The 23,677-nt window shown below is 37.2% G+C and overlaps 1 protein-coding gene across 4 annotated transcripts in view; it reads left to right on the forward strand.

The window, feature by feature from the left end:
- Nucleotides 1-23,677, forward strand: part of wdr55 (WD repeat domain 55) — a 28,899-nt gene that overhangs the window by 1,458 nt on the left and 3,764 nt on the right. For 2 of the 4 annotated variants that reach the window (XM_053240379.1, XM_053240382.1), the window contains exons 2-8: nucleotides 12,948-13,087; nucleotides 13,572-13,672; nucleotides 13,760-13,847; nucleotides 16,120-16,299; nucleotides 17,597-17,696; nucleotides 18,017-18,186; nucleotides 23,652-23,677. The exon at nucleotides 23,652-23,677 is cut by the window's right edge and continues 111 nt beyond it. In XM_053240379.1, the coding sequence (XP_053096354.1) occupies nucleotides 12,948-13,087; nucleotides 13,572-13,672; nucleotides 13,760-13,847; nucleotides 16,120-16,299; nucleotides 17,597-17,696; nucleotides 18,017-18,186; nucleotides 23,652-23,677 (805 nt within the window). Of the gene's footprint in view, nucleotides 1-297; nucleotides 454-12,947; nucleotides 13,088-13,571; nucleotides 13,673-13,759; nucleotides 13,848-16,119; nucleotides 16,300-17,596; nucleotides 17,697-18,016; nucleotides 18,187-21,732; nucleotides 23,275-23,651 lie in introns of those variants that run through there. The other 2 variants (XM_053240380.1, XM_053240381.1) reach the window with 2 other exon arrangements.

Consider the following 23,677-nt stretch of genomic DNA (forward strand, 5'->3'; position numbering starts at 1 on the left):
GTTAGACACCTGTAATAAGTGGCCCGTAACTGTCCCACACAATGACTGTGCATTAGTGACATCTAGTGTCGAAATCTTTAAATCTCGCAGAGACATTTCTGGATGAATCTTTGAATAAGGGAGTAAATTACTTTGCTTATAGAGCAGCGTTATATAAATTATTATTTTGAGGTTTGACTCGAACTCTAACGGTTGCATTCACTCTTCAGTTACATATTTATTATGACACTTGATTACGAATGAAATATATAGCTATATAAAACCTTTGATAATTTTGCAATCAATTCTTCCTCGTAGCAAATATTTCGTCTCCATGCGTCGTCCGGGCCACCGTAGATTGAAGACCTTTAACCTGGAAGTTTATTATTTCAGCCTACAAACAAGATGGCGACTATCGAGCTGAAACACGAGATTTCACCAGAGGAAGAAATGCTCAGTGTTTTCGAAAGGAATGTAAGTTTCTAGTCAATAACATTGATTCTTAAGAACATTGTAATGTATATAGACGCCCCAGGTTGCAGCATAATTCTGAAGGCATGCAATATACGACTAGCAATATAGAATAGGGGTAAATCATAAATGTGCTACACACCGCACTACATTTGAAATGATATTAAGAAGTCATCTGCACCCTATGAAGTGCACTAGATGTCTAGTGAAATTCGAGAGCAACCAGTGAGGTCTAGCGTTGAGGAATATCGCAGGTTCCTTTTAGGTAATTGTGTCTGTTATCCGCAGGGAACGTATAATCGCTATTTCTCGCTACTTTATATTACGCTTGTATGTATTTTCATGATTTCAAGTGCTTTATTTACAGGAAATATTGTAAAAAATGGATGATAAATTAAATGGAAACACTGAAAAGATAAAAAAAATTATATTTTGATGAAACATTTCTGTCCTGATGGGAGTGACCTCTTCCTGTGTGCATAGGGCACGAGGGCTCGTTGAATGGTTTGAGGAGTATGAAAATTATGTACAATGCACTGAAAAAGTATTTGTCCCCTCTTGATTTCCTTTGTTTTTGCAGATTTGTCATTATATATTGTATGAGAAGTTTTCAGATACAATATAAGCCAAGGAGAAGATGAGGAAACGCAAAACAACCTTTTTAAATGACCATTTCGTTTACTGAAGGAAAAAGGTCCTGCAACACATCCCCATGTGAAAAAGTAATTGCTCCCTATACTTAAGAACTGGTTGTGCCATTTTAGCAGCAACAACTGCAACCAAATGCTCCCAATAACTGCAGAAAAGTCTTTCCCATCACTGTGGAGGAATTGGGCGGACTCTTCTTTGCAGGATTCCTTTAATTCAACCACACTGGAGTGCATTTTGAGCATGAAATGCCCATTTAAGGTTCTGCCACAGCATATCAATGGGGTTCAAGTCAGGACTTTGATTAGTCCACTCCAAAACCTTAATTTTCTTTATTTTTTGGTGGATTGCTCTTGTACTCCAGGTTGTTGGCTTGCTGCATTTAACCCATCCAAGTGCGCACACACACACAGTAGTGAACACACACCATGAACACACACCCGGAGCAGTGGGCAGCCTTTTTTGCTGCGGCGCCCGGGGAGCAGTTGGGGGTTCGGTGCCTTGCTCAAGGGTCTCACCTCAGTTGTGGTATTGAGGGTGGGAGAGAGCTCTGGTCATTCACTCTCCCCACCTACAATCCCTGCCGGACCCGAGACTCGAACCCACAACCTTCAGGTTCACCTTTGGGTTGCATGTCTGACTCGCTATCCATTAGGCCACGACTGCCCCATCATGGACTGTTGACCAGACATTTTCCTACAGGATTTTCTGGTAGAGAGCAGAATTCTTGGTTCTGTCAATTATGGCAAGTTGCTCAGGCCCTGAAGCAGCAATGCGTCTCCACTCCATTACACTACTGACACCATATTTGACTGTTGGTAAGATGTTCTTATTGTGGAATGCTGTGTTAGCTTTACACCAGATCTGGCGGGACCCATGTATTCTAAAATGTTCCATGTTCGACTCATCAGTCCAGACAACATTATCCCAAAAGGCTTGAGATTCATTAAGGTGTTTTTTTTTTTCTTTTCTTTTCTTCTTCTCCTCTGGCAAATGTGAAATGGGCCTTTATGTTCCTCTTGGTTAGCAGTGGTTTTCACCTTACCACTCTCACATGGATACCATATTTTCCATTCTCTTTCTAATGGTGGAATCATGAATGGTTAACTGAGGCAAACAAGGCCTGCAGTTCCTTAGATGTTTTTTTGGGTTCTTTTGTGAATTCCTGGATGAGTCGTTGATGTTCTCTTGGAGGAATTTTGGTAGGCCAGTGGGAAAATTCACCACTGTTCCATGTTTTCTGTTTTTAGATAGATAGTGGCTCTCAATCTGATGTGCTGGAGTCCCAGAACCTTAGAAATGACCTTGCAACCATTTGCAGACTGATATACACTCACTGAGCACTTTATTAAGAATACTATACTAATACTGGGCAGGGCCTCCCTTTGCTCTCAAAACAACTTCAATTCTTCATGGCGTGGATTCCACAAGATGTTGGAAACATACCTTTGAAATTCTGAAATTGAGATTTTTTCAGGTGCACTTTCGTGCTGTGAATCTCCCATTTTGCTGCGTCAAAGGTGTTCTATTGGATTCAGACCCGTGACTGGGAAGGCCTTTGAAGAACAGTGAACTCATTTTCATGAAACCAGTTTGAGAAGACTTTTGCTTTCTGACATGGTGCATTATTATGCTTGAAGTAGCCATTAGAAGATGAATAAATTGTGACCATGAAGGGATGCACATGGTCAGCAACAACACTCAAAGGCTCTGGCATTGAAGTAATGATTGGATTTAATGGGCCCAAAGTGTGCCAAGAAAACATTCCCCACACCGTTACATCATCTCCACCAGCCTGTTGACACAAGGCAAGTTGGGTCAGTGGATTCATGCTGTTGGTGACAAATTTTGACCCTACCATCTGTGTGCCTCAGCAGAAATCGGGAATCATCAGACCAAGCTACATTTGTCCAGTCTTCAATTATCTAGTTTTGGTAAGCCTGTGCCCACTGCAGCCTCATCTTTTTGACTGTCAGAAGTGGAACCCAGCATTGTCTTCTGCTGCTGCAGCCCATCCACCTCAAGGTTCTACGTGTTGTGCTTTCTGAGAAGCTTTTCTTCTCACTGCAATTGTACAGAGTGGTTATCTGAGTTACTGTCGCCTTTCTGTCAGCTCAAACCAGTCTGGCTATTCTCTATTGACCTCTCATCAACAAGGCATTTCTGTCCACAGAGCTGGCACTCACTGAATGTTTTTTCTTTATTGCACCATTTTGAGTAAACTCTAGAGACTATTGTGCATGAAATCCCAGGAGATAAGTGGTTATAGAAATACTCAGACCAAGTTGTCTAGCACCAACAATCACTCCACGGTCAAAATCACTCTGATGACATTTTTCCCCATTGTGATGGTTGATGTGAACATTAACCAAAGCTGCTGGCCCAGATCTACATGATTTTATGAATTGCACTGCGGCCACTTGATTGGCTGATTAGATAATTGCAAGAATGAGTAGGTGTACGGGTTTTCCTAATAAAGTACTCAGTGAGTATATTTCAATAACTTCATCTCTTATGGAATTTCTGTTGATTGCAGCATAGTGTGCTTATTGAGACCTTTGTAGCCTACTTACACTGCTGGAAAGGTTCTGTTAAAGTGATGTTTAGATTTAACAGGGCTGGCAGTAATCAAGTCTGGGTTTGACTAGTCTAATTGAACCCAATTCTAAATTGAAACGGTTAATTAGTTGATTGCATAAATTACTTTTTACACAAGGCAATTACTTTTACACAAGGCCAGTTGGTGTTGAATAACTTTTTGAAATGAATGCATGCTCAACTTGACTTGGCCATTGCAGAACATTTCGCTTCTTTGTTTCAAGGTCTTGAGTTGCTTTCGAAATATGCTTCAGGTAATTGTCCACTGCATTGTGAAGCGCTGTCCAATGGGTTTTGAAGCATTTGCTGAATCTGAGCAGATAATATAGCCCTATATATTTCGGAATTCATTCTGCTGCTTTTGTCAGCAGTCACATTATCAAGAAACAAAAGGGAACCAGTTCCATTGGCAGCCACACATGTCTATGCCATAAGATGCAGTTAAATGCTTCGGATCATGAACCTTCTCCATACTCTTCCCATCATTCTGGTTAAAGTTGATCTTTGTCTCATCTGTCCATAGGATGTTGTTCCAGAACTGTACAGGCTTTTTTAACAGGCTATTTTTTGGCAAACTAATCTGATATGGTAAAACCAATGGTTTACATCTTGAGGTAAACCCTCTGTAAGTGTTCTAGTGTGTTTCTAGTTGACTTGGATACAGATACATCTACCTCCTGGAGGGTGTTCTTGATTGGCTAACTGTTGTGAAGGGTTTTTTTCTTCACCAGGGACAGAATTCTTCTGTCATCTCTCACAGTTGTTTTCTGTGGTCTTCAGGGCCTTTTGGTGTTCCTGAGCTCACCAGTGCATTCTTTCTTTTTAAGAATGTACTAAATAGTTGGTTTGGCCACAACATGTTTTTGCTATCTCTCTGATGGGTTTGTTTTGATTTTTCAGCCTAATGATGGCTTGCTTCATTGGCAGTTACAGTTCTTTGGACTTCAAATTCTATCTAGTTATTTGTAAGTAAAATAATGAAGGAATAACACACCTGGCCATAGTACAGCTGAGCAGGATCCTGCATTTTATTTAGTAACCTGGAGAAAGGCTTCAAATTATATGCTTTGTTATAAATACAAAATTATGAAGGTAAGAAAATACCTATTAACATAAACTAATGTTAGCCCACAAAGTTCACTGCAAAAGCAGCATAGTCACATACACATGAGAATAGTGATCCATTGTCATAGTGTCACCAACTGGCGACAAGAAGTGTGGCTTATAAATGAAACTTTTAAATACTCTAGAAGATCCATCTGATTCATGCCAAATTTAGTCACATACACATAGCAATAGTGATTTATTGCTCCACTCCTCTTATATGGTTCATCTGATTCATACCAAATTTATCTTTGATGATAAATTGTTCACAACACTCACAGGTATGTACTGTGATACAATATAATAACATCCGCATGCTAATACTGTAACAGACACTGCTGCACCCTTGGTGTTTGGGCCAGGTAATCACTGTTTGCTCCTTTATTTAATATTGGAAATGCTTTAATGTTTCTTGGCCAAGACATGGTGTTCATGCACCACTCATGTGTTTGTAAAAAGTAGACAATTTATACATTTTTCCCCTTTTATATTCTGAAATTAGTTATTACTCACTTTAAGTGTACAGATCATTTAATCAATTTCAGCTTTGCAGAAATAAATATATTGAAATTAAATTCAATCAAAATAAATTGTATATATGTGTATAAATGTATATATGTGAATTTATCACTAATGAGCAAGCCAGAGGTGACGGTGGCAAAGAAAAACTCCCTGACACAATATGAGGAAAAAACCTTGAGAGGAACCAGACTCAGAAGGGAACCATCCTCATCTGGGTGATAATGGATAGTGTGATTATAAATAAGTCCCTTCTATAACTGTGTACTACATGGACAAATAGTGCCGTTATGCAAGCAGTAAATTCATCACAGTTTTCACATGAAGTCTGGTTTGTTGAACCCATCCAGTGTCCACTGATGGAGGCCTGAGTGCAAAACTGCTCACAGCAACAGCAGCCCCAAAGCCACCACAGCAATCGCAGTCCCAAGCCATCACAGCTCAACAGCGAGAGAGAGAGAGAGAGAGATTATTTGGTAAGCTTTTGTACCATAATGGTTAAGGACAATGTACTTTGCGTGGAAGCAGGGATTCTGGCAAGACTAGCTGTGACAGCATAACTAAAAGGGAGAGCTAGAAGGTAACACACACATGAGGGCACCCTGGGACATAACATGGCCATTTACATTTATGGTATTTGGCAGATGCCCTTATCTAGGGTGACTTACATTTATCTCATTTATACAACTGAGCAGTTAAGGGTCTTGCTCAAGGGCCCAGCAGTGGCAGCTTCGTGGTGCTAGGGTTTGAACTGACAACCTTCCAATCAGTACTCGATGGCTTAACCACTGAGCTACCACTTCCGGCTATTCTGCCCTCAACAAACTTGAGTGAACGTGTGAGAGTGGGGACAACAGCATCCAAACATTCCAGTTCACCACAACACTCTGTCTGTGAACCCCCCAGACCTACTCCTTTACATAAGAAAAAAGCCCCAAACACTAATTGTAAAGCTGTTCCATATCTGCAGGGCTTTGTAAGAGAAAGCTCTTACCCCCTGCTGTTGCCTTCACTATTTAAGGTACCAACAAATAGCCTGCACCTTTTGAACGAAGTAGCATGGCGAATCATAAAAGACCTCAGTACTGAGGTGCGAGACCATTCAGTGCTTTATAAGTCAATAGTAGTATTTTATATTCATAACGAAATTTGTTTGGGAGTCAGTGAAGGGTGAATAAGATAGGGGTGATGTGGTGATCTTCTGGTTCTAGTAAGGACTCTCACTGCTGCATTTTGGACAAACTGGAGCTTGTTTATGCATCTACTGGAACATCTACAACCTAGAGGATTGTTATCTTAACAATATTTATGAGATGAAAGAAGGCTATCCTAGTAATAATATCTACATGATCTTCAAATAAAAGAATGAAGTAAATAATCACACCAAAGTCTTTTACTGCTGCACATGATGAAATAGAAAGGCCATCCAGAGTTATTATGTAATCAGAAAGCTTACTTCTAGCTGCATGTGGTCCTAGTACGAGTACTTCTGTCTTGTCAGAATTAAGTAAAAGAAAGTTAATAAGCATCCAGTGTCTAATGTCCTTTACACATTCCTCAACTTTATTAAGCTGGTGTCTGTCATCTGGCTTTGCTGAAACATACAACTGTATGTCATCAGCATAACAGTGGAAGCTAATACCACGTTTACGAATAATTTTGCCCAGAGGTAGCATATATGAAGAAAAGAGCAGTGGGCCTAAAACAGAGAGTTGTGGAACACCAAACTTTACCTTAGTATGTGTAGAGAAGTCACCATTTACATCTACAGACTGATAACGATCAGTCAAATGAGACCTGAGCCAGGAGAGGGCCATTCCCTTAAGGCCTACTACATTTTCTAGTCTATCGAGGAGAACAGCATGATCAATGGTATCAAAAGCTGCAGTAAGGTCAAGCAACACAAGCAAGGAGACACAACCTTGATCAGAGGCCAGTAGTAAGTCATTTACCACTTTAACCAGTGCTGTCTCTGTGCTATGATGAGGCCTATATCCTGACTAATACATTTCACAAATGTTATTCCTATGTAAGTATGAGCATAACTGCTGTGCTACATTTTCTAGGATCTTGGAGATAAAAGGGAGGTTTGATATTGATATCGACAGTTGACAGGGGTCAAGGTTAGGTTTTTTAATCAGGGGTTTGATAACTGCTAGTTTAAAAGATTTAGGTACATAGCCAGTGCTAAGGGCAGAATTGATTATTTTTAAAAGATGTTCGATTGCTTCTAGAATTATCTGTTTGAAGAAACAAGTAGGTAAGGGTATACAGTATAGTATACAGATTGATGATTTTGATGAGGAAATTAATGAAATTAGTTCGATCTCGCGAAGGGGAGTAAAACATTCTAATTGTTGATCTGATATCATTATATTATTATCTACAGGGTTAATTATAAAACTGTCTGGTTTTAAATTAATAGTCTGAATTTTTTTGCCTAATATTTTCAATTTTACCATTGAAAAAATTCTTGACGTCATCACTGCTATATAATGATTGTGTGCATGTTTGTATTGTGGTTTTATTCCTAGACAATTTTGCTACAGGATTAAATAAGAATCTAGGATTATTTTTATTTTAGGGTGGAGAGATACATTGATCTAGCAGCACTAAGAGCTTTTCTATAGCTCAGAAGGCTCTCCTTCCATGCTGATTCAAATACTACCAATTTAGCTTGATGCCATTTACATTCTAATTTTCAAGTGGTCTGTTTTAAGGTGCTGTGTGATAGTTATACTAGGATGCTAGCTTTTTCTCTCTAATTATTTTTCTATTAAGTGGAGCTACCTTATCTAGCGTGTAGCAGAATGTTGATTCTAAGCATTCAGTTGCCTGGTCAAGTTCTTTGGGATCAGACGATGATCCAATCGTGATTGGTAAATCTGGGAGATTACTGATAAAACTCTGTGCAGTTGCTGACCTGAATGCATGTTTGACACATTAGCGTGGCAAGGTGCATGTATTATGATTAAGACATATTTTAAATGAGATGAGATAATGATCTGAGATAGCTTCAGACTGCGGAAATGTGACAATATTTTCTATATTAAATTTGAATGTTGGTATTAAATCAAGAGTGTGACCACCACTGTGAATGGGTCCTATTATATTCTGATGAACCCCTACTGAATCTAGCTTGGACACAACTGCTGTTCTCAAAGGGTCTTCTGGGTTATCAAAATGAGTATTAGCGTCAACAGTTAATGCTTTGTCTAAAGAAATAACCAGGTTAGAGATGAAATCGGCAAATTCACAAAGGAATTCAGAATATGGCCTTGGGGGTCTGTAAATAATAATTAGCGGAATCGTCTGGGTAGATTTATTTGTTGTGGCTACTTATTTGTTGTGCTACTGTTATATAGGTTTAAAGAACTTCAGATGCTTTGAATTTATGACTAGGTTTTTGTATGATGCCTAGATTGTCATTATAAATAACTGTGACACCTCCTCCTCTGCAAGTTAGACGGGACTAATGTATATACCTGTATCTGGGTGGACTAGCTTCATTTAATGCTATATACTCATTTGGTTTAATCCACGTTTCTGTTAAACACATTACATTAAACTACTGGTCAGTAATAGTTTCATTAACAGTAAGTGCTTTTGATGTAGATTAGATTAGAGATCTAATATTTAACAGTCCTAGCTTCAGATCAAAGGTCCTGGTTGTGTATTCGGTATGATTAAATTTTTTGTTAATTAGGTTACTGAAACCTGAGTATTTCTACATTTTTGTTTAGCTCAGGGAACAGACACAGTCTCAATATGTTGGAACCAAAGTGACGACTCAGCTAGCAGAAGGTCGGTTTTGCCCGCTTGTCTGCTCCCTGGCCTTGGCTCTGGATTGTCACCGATTAACTAGGCCTGTTCTGAGACTATGTGCTATGCTACAAGAAATGAGAGCAGCACCTTCCCGAGTGGGGTGGACACTATCCTGCCCTAACAAGCCAGCCTTGCCCTCAAAACTGCTCGAATTATCTATAAAGTCCGCATTGTTTTTGGAGCAACACCTGGACATCCAGCAGTTCAGCGACCATAACCTGCTGTAAGCTACGTCGCCATGCTGCATTGGGATGAACAGAGCATTTTACAGCATCGGACATCGCCTTCGCTAGTTTACACACCTCTACAATGTTACTTTTAGTAACCTCTGACGGATGAAGGCGTGTATCATTAGCTTGTACATGAATAACTATCTTTGAAAACCTGTGTTTGCCTAAGACCCTAAGATTATGTGCTATGTCTGGCACCCTGACTCCCAGTATACACCTAACTAGTGCTGCTGGTGCCCCTAAAGGCCTAGCTAATTTCACATGATTTCTCAGCACATGCTTCACTGAGGAGAGCAAACCTGTTAGACACGTGAAGCGGAGAGGAGTGTTGCTCCCGTGGACGAGCCTTGGCTTTAACTTTGCAATTATGCCACTGAGTTGTCACCCATTCACCCTGCTGTGAGGGCTCTAATGAATGTTTGCCATGTTATTTAATGTACCTTAGTCGATGATTAGTTGATATTATTTTTACATGGATCCTGCATGGATGGCCTCCATTTGCTATCTTGACTAAAAAAACAAAAGCGTTCTTCAAAAAAATTAAATTACAGCAGAAAGGAAAGTGATACAGCACGATTGCAAAATTACTGACAAAAAAGAAAGAAACAGTATAGTTTAAACACTGACTCGGGCAAGAAACTCCCAGCAAACGATCTGAAAACAGGAGCTACATCACAGGATGATTGTTTGAAAGATTGTTTTTCTACTTTCTTATTGGATTGCAGTGCAGTATGACATTCTAAGGCTGGCTGTAGTCATTCATCTTTAATTGCTTGATGGTTTTGTGAGTTTCGTAAATTACTTTTTCTACTGTAAGAAAAAGGCTGTTCTCATTAGTTAGTCTTATCATATTTTGTTTATTATTTTTTGTTTGTTGTTTTGATTTGTCTTGCTTCTTCGATTATTTTCATATTCTTTACTAAAGGTTAATGTTGCATGACTAGAATGCCATTGAGTGTGACGAGTGTGCCAAGTTTGGTAGCTAGGTCTAGCTAACAAGGTCACAGGCTAGATTTCATGACTGAGAGTATTTTTGGTTTACTGCCAGATTATTTAGCATGTGCAGATGTTTAATCCCCAAAACAAGCAGTGCCTTTTGGCAGTCAGAGACTCCTCTGGAGGACTCTGAGGCTGACTGTATCACAAGCATCAGTACGATCACTTCCCCTGTTAGCATGACTACACAGTCAAATTAAAGGCTACAAAGAAGCATTCCCTGTATAGACTGTGTGCACTGGTCATTGGAGTATCTTCAGCATAATGTAAGAGTTCATTCTTCATATCTGTCCCGTGTCCTGACACCATTCTGTCATACAATGCTACACAAAAGAAAGAAAAATTTAGTGATTTTGACTCATGAGGAGGAAATAGCTGACAGTCTAAATATGGATGAGTTTGTAGAAAGAAATAGAAGACTGATGCATCGATAGCTGTAGATTATGACTAAATCGTCAAAGTAGAGAACAGTGAAAGGATAGACTATATACTATACACTAGATTACAATTAAATATAATGTCAGAAATAGTGACAAGTTATTTTACAGAGTATTAAAAATGCTGTAATAATTAATTTGAAAATAAATAAATAAAAAAAATGATGTTCTCAAACATGTCCATGAAAAAAAAACTAACCCTTACATTGAGTATGGCTTAGCTGTACAGTGGATATAAAAAGTCTACACACCCCTGTTACAATGGCAGATTTTTGTGATGTGAAAAAATGAAACCAATATAATCATGTCGGATCTTTTTCCACCCTCGATGTGAAATTGCAACATATAAAAATTAAGTGGAAAAACAATCAGAAACATTTTACTGAAAAATAGGAAAAATAAAAAGTTGTAATAACCTGGTTGCATAAGTGTGCATGCCCTTTTATAATTGGGGATGTGGCTGTGTTCAGAATGAGCCAATCATATTCAATCTCATGTTTGAAAGTAATTACCATACAACTGTCATCAATGAAATTATTCTGATTAACCCCAAATAAAGACCAGCTGATTCTGTAGGATTTTCTCCACATCTACTTGGTTTCATCTGACTGCTGAAGCCATGGTGTGCAAAGAGCTTACAAAGTCTGTACAGGGTCCCACTGTCTAAAAGTATCGATCAGGAGAGAGGTACAAAAAATTTCCAAAGCATTTGATGTACCATGGAACACCGTAAAAGCCAATGTCAACAAATAGAGAAAATGGAGCACCACTGTGACATCACCAAGCACAGGACGTCCCTCCAAAATTTATAAAAGGACAAGACAAAAACTTACCAGGGAGGCTGCCAAGAGACAAATGGCAACATTAAAGGAGCTGCAGAAATATCTGACAAGAACTGATTACTTTATGCATGTGACAAAAATCCCTGGTATTCTTCACATGTCTGGGCTGTGGGGTAAGGTGACTAGACGGAAGCCCTTTCTCACAAAAAAACATCCAAGCTCAACTAAATCACCCCAATCTGTGTGGCAAAATGTGTTATGGTCCGATGAGACCACTTCCAAAAGGTATAATAATTCCATAATTCCAAAAGGTATGTTTGGTGCAAAAAAAAAAAGAAGCACATCACCAAAACAACACATACCCAAGAAGCAGGCCGTGCACAGGAGATGCCCTCACAGTTTGATGGATCTGGAATGTTTTTGCCAAGTCAAGATGTGCCATGCTGATAGACTCGTTGCCAAAAAGGCTGAGTATTTTTCTTTTTTTTTTTCCCCTAAAATGTTTCTGACTGTTTTTCACTTAATTTTTATATGTTGTAATTTCAAATTGAGGGTGGAAAAAGTTTTTTACATCTCAGAAACATGCCATTTTAACAAGGGAGTGTAGACTTTTTATATCCACTGTATATGGCCAATGTCTAGCAAAAAATAAATTAATAAAAATGACATGATGTGAGTGCTAGGTATACTCTAACACATTACAATTAACAACTGTCCTATGTTTATAGAGTTATTCATTTAGCAGACACTTTTTCCAAAGTTACTTATAGAACATGGAAATTGTACATTTAATGAGCATATGTGCGCTCTGGGAATTGAGCCCATGACCTTGGTGTTGCTGACAACATGCACGCATAGTTCTGTACCTGTTGAGCTACTGGAACATGCAAACGAGCCTTCTGGATGGCTGTGCAGATGTGAAAGCTAAAAATAAAACGAACATTGGTAAGCATGATGACTGTATAATATTAACCCATAATTTTTGATGGTATAAAATAAGACATAAAACAAAAAGGAGATTTAAGGACAAAATATTAAAATACGATAAAATATAAGTGGTCAGATCTCTAAAAATACACTATGTAGATAGAGAACACTTGCAATGCAAGTCTTTGATTTGGTGAGTATAGTATTCAAAGCTTGTGTGTAAATTTACAAATGCTAAATCTCTTATTATTCAGCACTGGACGGAGTTTTGAAACAAGTGGTATAATATCTTTTATTGTTTCTTTTTATCCTGTTTCAAATGTTTGCATGCTGTTTTAAAAACTGGCAGTGTGTCCTGCTCATTTTCTTAACTATAGTGACTAAAAATACTTTCCTTATATTGTACTCTTTGGTCTTCTGTGCCACATTAGGAAGAAACGTCTGAACCTCAAACACAGAAGTTGCGAGAGACTCCAGAAGACATCAAACAAGAGGCCATCATTAACTCTCTGGCATTCCATCCTAAAGAAGATATCCTTGCTGCTGGAGACGTTGATGGAGACATATATTTGTGCGATTCTTTTAAATCAGACATGGTGATATCTGACTTGTGCTATTTCTGGAACCTCTGAAGCCACTTCTTCTTAAAGTATTTAGCAAGTGCAGTTTAGCTCACACGAAAAAGAGCAATAACTGGTTACTTTTGTCTACATGCTTTAACAAATAATTAGATTGGTTACAGTAACTATGTATTTTATAACCCTAAAGCTTCTATGCTGAACCCTTCACCAGAGGGTTTCCCTATGAGAATGCATCCAAGTAGGTGTTTTTTACTAAGCTAAAGTCGTTAACAATTTAAAGAGCCTTTGTAGAGGCCCTTTGGAACTCCCTGTTTTCGCCAAGAGAGTAGTGCATTTTAAAAACAGTCGTGATATACAGCCATGTATTAAACTACTATGTTAATGAAGTTACATTACCCCTTTTAGTTAGTATTAAACTACTGAAAATGATTGAAAACTTTTACTGACACTTAAATGTCCCTTCCTATATTGCAGATACAGATACTCTTGCAATGACGGGGAGAACAAAGAGCTGTGGTCATCTGGGCATCACCTGAAGTCCTGCAGAAAAGTTGCCTTCACGAGTGATGGAGAAAGTCAGTCTGTTTTTATAAGCTTTGTTAATCTTTATATGTTATGCTGTACTGATGGTTTATTCCTGTATATTGCTCTCTATCTTCCAGAATTATTTAGTGTGTCCAAAGACAAGGCTGTTCATATCATGGATGTAGTGGCTGGAAAACTTGTTAAGCGAATTCCTAAAGCTCACAGGTAACGCCTTATCAGCTGAGGCTGTTAAAATACTCTCATGGGTACTGTATACACTCACATGTTAAGCTTAGTATGTCTGTGCATGTTTGCAATGAGCCACACAAACCTTGCTTTTAGTGTCTGATGGGAAATTTGACTTTTAGCTTTTTGTTCTTGTGTGTAAAACAATAGTTTTCAACCGCGCGGTCACCTGAGATGCAGATGGGATAGCAGGAGAGAGTTCTGTGCAGATAAACTTGACTTATAGAATGTTATAAAATAATAATTAAAATCCATCAATAATTAAAATACCAACATTTCATTAGCCGAGGGTTTTTAGGTTTTAAGATTATTATTATTATTATTAGGGGTCCAAGTAACCTGGAACCCTGTCATAATTGTTAGGGCTTTTCTTCCTGTTCTTTTTCTTCTTCTGCCTTAACAAATCATGCAGACCAAACCGTAAAGCTTAGAGGCATGAAAATTAGTCAACTCCCTGTACTCAGGCAAGAGAGATGAACCTGGTCGGCTTAATGGTGTCGCTATAGTGTACCATTTTACATTTTAGCAGTTATCTCGAAAACCATGGGTCTCAAAAGAAAATTGTGTTACTGACTTGTTGGCACATTCTGAACCAAATTGCAATTTGGACCATTTAGCTCTGCCCATTTAGATTTTTTTTGCTAATTTGCATAATGTGGGGGAACTATGGAACTAGTCCTAGGATTTTTGTCCCATCTTCACAAAGCTGGGATCAAATGACTCAAGAGAGTTTCTCTCTCAATAATTGTCAAAAACATGTTCAGATTTATGTATGCCCTTGAGCAGAACTTGGAGGTGTGCTGTGTTTTGGGTATGGTCATCAATATTCTGCATCTTTATCCTCATTTGTAGGTGTATTGTTAATGACTTGGTTATTTAAAAAAAAAAAAAACATGGTCACCGTTGGCCAGTCATCTTTCAACATCCATTTGATAGGGTTAACAATGAGCAATCATGACAAAACTTGAATGGTAGGCCTTTCTTATCTCATATCTTGTGTAAAACTAGGTTGACTGTGATGATTCTTCTTCCTCCTGATTCATTGGCTTTTGCCACAGAAATTTCCCTTTGGACCATTAAGCACCGCTCACTCAAATTTTGGATAATTTGGTTAATGCAAAAACATCTTTTGCAAACCTAAGGTTTTTGGCATCTTCAAATTGTCAAATACTCATAAGCATCTGTCTGTCAGTAATATTTTAAAAGCATTTTAATATTTGTTCAGAATATGTCCACTGCTTGCCAATAAGTTGTTGCGATGCAGAGCTTAATTTACTCATACAACTATGACATACGATGTATTTGATGGATTCACACAAACATGAAAGGCATATTCAGGACTAGATTGTGAGACTGTCTGTTAAGGTTGGGGTGTGGACACCCTTAGAAGGCAGAGTTAAGTCCAAATACCAACTAATTATCTCAGGAACTGTAAGACTGATTGAGAAACATCCTGGCATCAGCCTGTGATATGAATATATGATTATTATCTTTTTCTCCCAAAGTTTCAAATGTAGCACATTGTGTTTGCACCCTGACAAAAAGTCGGCAAGTTGTTGACTAAAGTTTCGCATGTGAAATTTGATGTTCTGTCCTTTCATGGCACTTGAAGGATATTATTGCTAGCAGCATTATTTTCTCTCAGTATGAGATGATATGACATATGAAAGGTTTATACCGCACTTTATTTTGCTTAGAATGTGTTTCCATATACCTCTGTATTCCTGATTCATGAAAAATTCCATGCTAATTAATGAATAAAAACGAATTAACTAATTAACAAAAACACTCCACCGTGTAAGTTATTCAGTCGGTTTCCTTCCTTCATGTCTATTTCATAACTCGTGAGCAGTCATGAAATAGACATGAAGGAAGGAAACAGATGGAATAACATATGGTGGAGCCTTTTTTTAATTAGAGAATTAGTGAGTTCTTGACAGAAGGCGTAGTATTTTGTGTAACAGGTTAGTTTGTTGTGCCAGTACCAAAGATGACTTCTTTCTTTTCTCATATTTGTAATTGGCGAATGATCACAATGAATCAGTGAATATGCAAATTACTTTATAATGTCACTTTATAATGTCTAGCCACTTTTTGAGCATGCTTTTCTCTGAAAATATATGGCAAAACTGGATTTTACACTATTTTACAGATTTTACACTATTAATAGTAGTAGGCCTATAATTCCAGGCCTTCTAAAACAAACAAACAAAACAATTGTGCTGTAAACTGATTTGATTTTTCTGTTTAGCAAGCCTATTAACGCCTTGCTGTTAGTTGATGAGAATGTGGTTGCTACTGGGGATGATGAGGGCACGTTGAAAGTGTGGGACATGAGAAAAAGCACTTCATTCATGTCCCTGAAACATCATGAGGACTACATCAGTGACATAGTTGCTGATCCAGCGAAGAGGACTTTACTTACGTCCAGGTACCAATCTAATAGCAAAGAAACACACCTTAAAAATTGAATGGGCCTCATTTATCAATCTTTTAGTAAAGTTGTATGCAAATGTTTGCTTAATGGAAATCGAACTATTTCTGCTGAATTTACAAAAGATTAGGAAGCACTGTATGTCTTCTTATTCACATGCATGTTGATGAATGCCACTCACCTATAAATTATAAAGTTTTGTGGGTGTCACCAAATGCAAATCACCTGTACAAATAATCACCAAATTCAAATGAGCTGTGTACGTGTGTACCAGACACGTACACAGCTCATTTGCATTTGGTGATGATTTGTACAGGTGATTTGCATTTGGTGACACCCATAAAACCTCATAAATGGTAAAGCTTATAGCATTAAAATGATGATTAAACAGCAAAGTAGACTTTCTCAAAGGCAGAATTGGACATTATGAGTCATGTCTATGCAAATAAACTATATATTATTTAGCAGTGTAACAGCACCTGATAGGGCAAAAGCAAGAGCATGTCTCTCTTATGTTTTTAATCTATTAACGGTTATCATTTATTCATCATTATAACATGAACACCATTTACAAAAAGCTAGATGAAAGCAAATAAGATTTTCTGTCTGTTGAGATATTTGGTGCTTTCACTTTTTTTAAAATTATATTTTTTATATTATATTATAAAATAAAAATTATATTTAAAATATAAATATAAAAATTATGATTTTAGATGATGCTGTCATTGAAGTCATAAGATACTAGACACTGAGCACTCGATTTTGAAGTCTTAGGTACTGTGTATAAGGGGGCAGTTTTGTCATTAGGTTCAATTACTGGCTGAATTACCAGAGAGCCATTTTCTTTTCTTGAGCAAGAACAAACCCTAAAAAAAAAAAAAAAAAATATATATATATATATATATATATATATATATATATATATATATATATATATATATATATATATATATATGCATGCCTGGATTTTAATCAGCCCATTTGGCTCTTTGAAATGATGAAATAGTGTATGTTAAGATATAATTAGTAAAAAGTAAATGTTATCAGTTCAAAGGTTTGAATCTGTCTTTCTGAATCAGATATAAACATTCTCTAATAACTTGTATTGCCCTTTCTGCATCAGTTTCTGAACAGTTTTTGGATCCTTTCAGTTTTAATATTTGTCTAAATTATTTCTAAATATGTCTTGTCTCCATGTGTCACAAAACCTTTTTCAAATCACGTCTGTTTTTTTTCTTTTTTTTTTCTTCCCCCCCCTGTTGATTTTGCCTTTTTTTTGGGTTGCTGTCTTTAGTGGTGATGGAACTATGGGTGTGATCAATTTAAAAAAGAGAAGATTTGAACTGCTTTCTGAAATCCAGGATGGAGATCTCACTTCTGTGTCCATTATGAAGGTGACATACACACGTACACCTTATTAATTTTTCCAATTAGATTCAATGTCATTTTCACCAGTCTAATGAGGACCATAGCCAGCCAGATTTGTAATTTTAGATTAAAATAAAAAACAGCTATAGCTTTTGTTTGTTGAATTTTAATTATGTAATCAATTCTGGCAAATCTAATTTAAGTATAAGCACAAAACCTGTCAAGACTGTAGCTCAAGAAGGATCAACATCACCGAAACATAAGCATAATGCTAGTATGATAATGATGTTTAAGAAGAAACAAACGTGATAACTTCACCTGTCTATGTTCTTTTCATGAATCACAGCATGGTCGAAAAGTGGTGTGTGGCTCCAGCGAAGGGATGCTCTACATTTTCAACTGGAATGGATTTGGAGCAACTAGTGATCGATTTGCCCTCCAGGCAGAGACTGTGGACTGCATCGTACCAATTACAGACAGCATATTGTGTACTGGCTCTATGGATGGAGTCATCAGGTAAGGGGACATGCAGAGGGACAAAACACTGCAGTGTACAAAATTGAAGCAAATAAACAGCATGCAAACTGCTGGTTGTTCCTAGAAATTGTAGTTACAATATTGTACTCTCTTTTACTATTTTGTTCCCATTTGCATCATATTTTAGGTTCCTGTTTTCTGAAATGGGAAGCCAAAATTACTAAACTTCTTTATTGCTATTTCTTAGTTCAGGTAGATTTCCTCTTCTCCTGCCTAAGCTAAGTTTGACATCCCCCAATTTTTTTTTATTATAGTTAATGAACTATAGTCTAGCATTATGGTCATTTTTTATGTTGCACCAAGCTACAAAACAATGACACAAAATTAAAGTGTATAAAATGTTTAAGTCATGTAATAAATGTTATCACCTAATGGATGTCACTCTTGATAGTGAAACTCCAAGGCATGTGTCAAAAAAACACTCTTTGTTTCAGAGCACTGTATCAGCGTTTGATTTATTCTGCCAAAAACATGTGACCAGTGATGTCTAAAGCTTCATTTCGACACACAACCAAATGGTGGCTTTGGAAATTGATGTTTATAAGGTCATTCAAAGAAATGGTGGTTTGAGTTAGTTACAGTTATGGGTGATACAGAGATACTTTGTAGTTATGGAGCCAACAGGAATGTGAGCATTCTTACGTTTGAGAAAAAAATGTAACTCATATCAACAAATGGTTGTCATAGAGAAATTTGTATTAATAATGTGTTTAGTGTTGCCTATACCACTTCACTCACCCCCAGCTGGTACTTGTCTCAGTGTGGTTTCTTGTGTATTCTTTTTATTTACATACATTTTAAAAGCTTTTAAAAAAGTGCCATTTATATTGTATAAGAAACATAGAGTCAGGACCATAAATATTTGGACAATGACAAAGTTATTTTTATTTTAGCTGTTTACCACAGTATATGGGAGTTCATTATTCTCAAAGAGCTTTCAGCTTAAAATTTGAAGGTATTTACATCCAAACTGGGTAAATGGTATAGGAATTACAGCACTTTTTATGTGTGGTCCCCCCTTTAAAGGACCAAAAATAATTGGACAAACTAACATAATTATAAATTAAATTGTCATTTTTAATGCTTGGTTGCAAATCCTTTGTCTAGAACCCTTAGACATCACCAGACATTCACTTCAGAAAGTGAAATGCATGCTCAATTGAATTCAGGTCAGGTGACTGACTTGGCCATTGCAGAACATTCCACTTCTTTGCCTTAAAAAAGTCTTGGGTTGCTTTCGAGGTATGGTTCAGGTCATTGTCCAAATGCAGTGTGAAGTGCCTTCTAATGGGTTTTGAAGTATTTGGCTGAATCTGAGCAGAGAATATTGCCCTATACAGTTAAGGGTTCATCCTACTGCTTTTGCTATCAAGAAATACAAGTCACATCAAGAAATACAAGGGAATCAGTTCCATTGGAAGCCATACATGTCCACGCTGTAAGAGATGGTATGCTTCAGCTCATGAGCAGTTCCTTCTCTTGTGCATACTCTCGTCTTCACAAGTTGATGCAAGTTGGTGCAAGTTGATCTTCGTTTTTTCTGTCCATAGGATGTTGCTCCAGGACTGTACAGGCTTTATTTTTATTTATTTATTTTTTTAATTATTTTGACAAAAATTTAATCTGGGCTTCCTGTTTTTGAGACTTACCAATGTTTTACATTTTGTGGTTGCTGGGTATGTAATGTGGATAAATTATTACTATTAAATAAAATGTTAAAATGATTATTTATTTTAATAATAATAATTCTGTTAAATGGGGCACCAGTTCGATGTACAAAATAATCTCAGAATGAGATACAACTTGATGATGGTTGCATCACCATGATAAGAAATCATAATAGTTTTCCTAGTATCTGAAGGATATTTGATTTACATCAAATTAGGTGAATCTGTTGATAGCTGTAGAATTCATTTGTGATGAGAAACATACAGGTAAAACAAAATGTTTAATAAGAATAAGAAAGGTATGCATCAATATAATACAAAATATAAAGCAATTGACAATGTATACAAATGTAGTGAAGGTAATTGATAGACGATTGGATAATGAGTGGAACTAAGCTTATTGGCAGACATACACAGTGAATGCAGGCAGCTGTTTGGATCTTATGTAAAATGGGCAAGAGTGGATCTACTTAATGTACTAATTCTAGCCAAACTACGAAGGTTTCAGAAGGTACATGGAGAAGCTTTATAGCAATGCTCTGATAGTGTCTTTTGGTTCTGATCTGTGAATCAACATAAGCGAAGTCAGCCATGGCATCGAAAGGGAGCACAGAGAAACAGTCCACAGTGTGGCACAGTGAAGTAGAAATCATGTTGAACATCTAGCCGTAGCATCACATCTGCTCTTCTGGGGATTACGGATAAAAGCTTTTGGCTCTGTATGGACGGTTTTCAGTGGAACCCGCGCCAAAGGTCCAGTCCTCACTTGAGTCAGCATGTGCAGAGATGGCCAACTCACAGATGTTTGTGAGGTTCTGGGTTTTAAACTGAGGTGTAATGAGGCAGGTCAGTGTTCCTGACTCTCCTCATTCAGTGGTGCCTATTGGTTGTTGTTCAAAGGGAAGTCCTGGGGTGGCCTGAACTGTGGTGAACTTTTTGTATGCTTATAAAATGCCTAGATCATCAATGTGTTGTGTTATGCATTCATAGAACATACTCCAAAGTTCTAAGCATGATTTTTACAATGCATACGAAACCAAACATGACCAAGTTGTTGAGTTCTTTGTACCTTTGAGAAACACAGGGGGATTACACATTCATGGAACATGCAATTATCACAGAAACAACACAGTATATGAAAAAGGAGGTTGTGAATGTCCTGAGTAATTTTCAGATTTGATATATTTTGAAATTAAAGTGTTTTTGGTGATATAAAACCAAAGGTTTGGATAAATTTCTGTCCCATTGTCTTCCTGGAGAGACTTCTCTTTATACCCCAATTTGGATGTCAATACCCTCAAATTAAAGCTAAAGATCTGCTTTGAGCTCAGATTTATTATTTAAAACTCCAATATACTGTAGTACTGTAGTAGACATCTCAAATAACAATAGCTTTGTCAATGTCCAAATATTTATGGACCTGACTTTACTCCTATGAATTCCTGGAAAATCTAATTTTGGTGCTTAAAAATGCTTCCTTTATTTTAACTAAGTGATGGCTGTATGAACCCTGTTATATTGTTCTGCTTCATTTGCATCTATAGATTATGAGGACACACAAGGAAAGAGAAAATAGTTTTGTGAAGAATGCTTGAGAAAAATTGTAATCTTCACATGGGATGAACACACAAAGCGTACCAACCTACTAAACAATTATATCAGCATGCACACATCGAAAAGCAGTAGTTGCCATAAAGATTTATTTAAGTGAATTCAAAATGGTTAGCTTGGTAATTTTTTCTGTTAGCTGTGTGTTAATTGTGTTTTGCACATCCATAATTGTCCACACATCATACATTGGATTGTGCTTTTTTTCTGCATTTGATATATTGATTATAATACTTTACCTCCTCTGCAGAGCTGTCAATATCTTGCCCAATCGGGTTGTTGGCAGTGTAGGGCAGCACATCGGTGAACCCGTCGAGGAAATTGCTTGCTCATGGGACAAACGCTTTCTTGCCAGCTGCGCTCATGACCAGCTCATCAAGTTCTGGGACATTTCAGGACTCTTTGCCATGAGGGTCAACGATTACCGACAGCAGAAGAAAAAAGATGGCCGTCTCAAGGCACTTAGCAATAAAGCATTTGGTGGAGTAGGGGACTTTTTCTCTGGCCTGCTTGATGTGAATGAGCCGAACAGAACAGAAGACAGTGATGAAGAGGATGATGGGGAGAGTGAAAGAGACTGAAAGACATGTTTTATGTGTTGAAGTTGCTATTAATTACATTTGCCATGCATTTTTTTTTAATTTGTATTATCTATCCCAAACTACCAGTTACTCACTCTCTGCAAACTCAAAGCACATTTCAGGGTGCATCATACATTTAGTATGTGCTTACATTCAGTGGATACATTACTGAGTCAAGTAACTTTGAATTTGTCTTGTAACTATACACATTGTCCATTTTATCAGGTACATTGTGCACTGTACAAATATACAATCACTGGCTGTAGCCTGTTTACTGTTTTACATGTCCATAAGTGGAAAGGGACGACCACTGATCATGTTATTTCGGTAGTGGACTATTTTCGCTATAGCAAAACTGCTGGTACTTTGAAATCCTGTGTGCACTTGTTGCTCATTGTAAGCATAGTTTTAGTGATTGTAGCTGTTCTTGTTGTAATTGTTCTCTACTGCGTAATCACTGTCAGTTTATGACCCCAGGATTTTTCTTAGACTGTTCTCAACCAAGTAGTGATGATGATGCTTAAAAATCCCATTAATGCTGCTGTGCCTAATACACTCTTGCTGTTACTTTCTAATGCCGCCTTCACACTGCTTCTGACAAATTACAGACAACAAACCGAAAATTCATTCATTTGTGCGATTAGACAGCATATGACCACATGGGTGAAATTAATCTATACTGTTAATAAGTACTCTGTGGTGCGGTAAGCCCTAAATCTATTTACCAGGCTGGAGAAGTATCCCTACTATAGGGGAGTAATGTGTCCAGCACATGAAAACTTAAAAATGAATCAGCTGTCTGATTTCTTTAGACACAGTCTATTTCTGAACAGTGATCACCATGAGTTTAAAAATACAAAATAAAGATAAAAAGGAAATTTACTTTAATGCTGTGGACTAAAGTTAAAAATTGAATCTGAGTAAATGTTATAACAAATAACAGAAGAAGCCTCAAAACAGTTCATCATTGCCAATAGGATTTTTCTAGTTATAATTTGACACCTTCTTTAGTACGCCATAAATATCTTTCACAAAATCTTCTCTAGACTATTGTTCTATAAAGATTATGTTTGGTAAGGAGCCTGTTTAATAAAATTGGTGGTTAAAAACAGTCAGTCTGTTTAAAGGTGCCCAAGATCTTGCTACTGTATTTAAACGTGCTTTTCTCACACAATGAATAAATGTCATGCTTTGATCAACTTCTTGGATAAGTAGGTGCTGGAGTGAAATGGATATAACTGTCAAAAAAAATCCCTCAATTCATTATCAAAACAGAAAAGTGCTTATACACTCTGTAAAGATAATGGGAAAAAGTTTGAATGATTGATTGACCTATAAAAATTTGGGAAATCTAGCCAACAGAACTGACTTAATCAGTGATTAGATTTCTGAAAAGGTCATATTAATATTAAAAAGGCTGTAACTATTAAGTAAACAAACAATACTACAGTATTGTATTTTCATACCAGTTGAATGCTCAAATATGACTGGTCAGAAGGTGTGCATTATTTTTGTGTAACAGCACGGCCTGTCATGTGTTATTCCTTATTTATAATTTGTTTTCTCACAACTTTTATTCTAATTCTAGTGGGGGAAGTGGGGGAAGCCTCACTG

This window comes from Pangasianodon hypophthalmus, chromosome 15 (genome assembly GCF_027358585.1).
Source record: "Pangasianodon hypophthalmus isolate fPanHyp1 chromosome 15, fPanHyp1.pri, whole genome shotgun sequence".
Lineage (NCBI taxonomy): Eukaryota > Metazoa > Chordata > Actinopteri > Siluriformes > Pangasiidae > Pangasianodon > Pangasianodon hypophthalmus.